The sequence below is a fragment of the Penaeus chinensis genome, chromosome 39 (assembly GCF_019202785.1).
Source record: "Penaeus chinensis breed Huanghai No. 1 chromosome 39, ASM1920278v2, whole genome shotgun sequence".
Lineage (NCBI taxonomy): Eukaryota > Metazoa > Arthropoda > Malacostraca > Decapoda > Penaeidae > Penaeus > Penaeus chinensis.
Window position 1 is genome coordinate 22691536 of NC_061857.1, and position 1109 is coordinate 22692644.

Genomic DNA, 1109 nt, shown 5'->3' on the forward strand with positions numbered 1-1109 from the left:
CACACGCTGTAGAATGAACTGCCATTAGCATGAACATTACGGTGAACGAAAAAAGTAAAAACTGTAATGCGTAAAAGTAATGAATAAAACTATCTCTTCAGATCAGATATTTGCACAGGGACTGCATTTCCTTTTTCTTTCTTTCTCTCTTTCTTTTTGAATCACCCGGAGAAAAGAAAGATATGATCAAGAATAAATCTTATATCTCCTATAGTAACGCCGAACTAAAGAACATACCGAGCAAAATATCGAAAGAACAAATAAGGTGAATATAAACCCTTGGTCCCTAACCATTGGGTCTGTGTAGGATAATGTCGTGGTTCCTTGAGAAAAGTTAAGAATTCTGAGAAGCGATTTAATGACTAACAGTTTTATGGCTTAAGGTATTTTCTTACGCCTACTATTATTGCTAGTACTAATAATAATGATGAAAGAATTGATGACAAAAGGGATCTGTAGGAATGTGAAATTAAATAAGATAGTGAGAAAACTAGGAATGAATGATCTGAACTACTGAGTGATCAAGTTTTCTCACCAGCACAAAAGTAGTCACCATGTTGATGAAGTAGACACAAGATGCTGTTCTCGTTCTGAAACCTTCTTTCAACGCCTCCCTTTATATACTGCAGATCCTTTATTATGCAAGGTCGCATGGCATGACAGAAACAATGCAGGAATGACGGAGAGCTGTGCAGGCGAAAAGTGTGAGATATTATGACTAGAAATATTGTGATTCAGAAAAAAAAAACGTTTCTATAAAGATAGGAAAATTATTCTGCTTCTTTAATGATCAAAGAATAAATTAGATTAAGGCTGGTTCTGTTTACAAAATAAGAACAAATCTGGGTTGGTTTTTGGTTCCGAAAATTGATGCTGATGTCAGTGTTTTAGCTAATGAAAACAAGGGGTCACTGGTTTTTAAGGGTTAAGAGAACATTCATATATATATATATATATATATATATATATAAAACAAAAAATCTGTAACTATATTTCATTCTACAGTTATCACAGAGAGGAGATTCAGAACATAGTTATACATTTATTTTTGTATCCTTTGTGCTTTATAAATGTATGATCTTTCTGACCACACCGATGTCTGCTCTACA

General features: G+C 33.5%; 1 protein-coding gene across 1 annotated transcript in view; it reads right to left on the bottom strand.

The window, feature by feature from the left end:
• The window catches only part of LOC125046561 (keratin-associated protein 19-2-like), an 888-nt gene extending 261 nt beyond the window's left edge, over positions 1 to 627 (bottom strand). Inside the window, exons 1-2 of the mRNA XM_047644346.1 lie at positions 536 to 627; positions 1 to 6 (exon numbers count right to left, since the gene is read on the bottom strand). The exon at positions 1 to 6 is cut by the window's left edge and continues 261 nt beyond it. Of these exons, the coding sequence (XP_047500302.1) occupies positions 1 to 6; positions 536 to 556 (27 nt within the window). The 5' untranslated portion in view covers positions 557 to 627. The remainder of the gene's footprint in view (positions 7 to 535) is intronic.
• Between the last annotated feature and the right edge of the window lie 482 nt (positions 628 to 1109).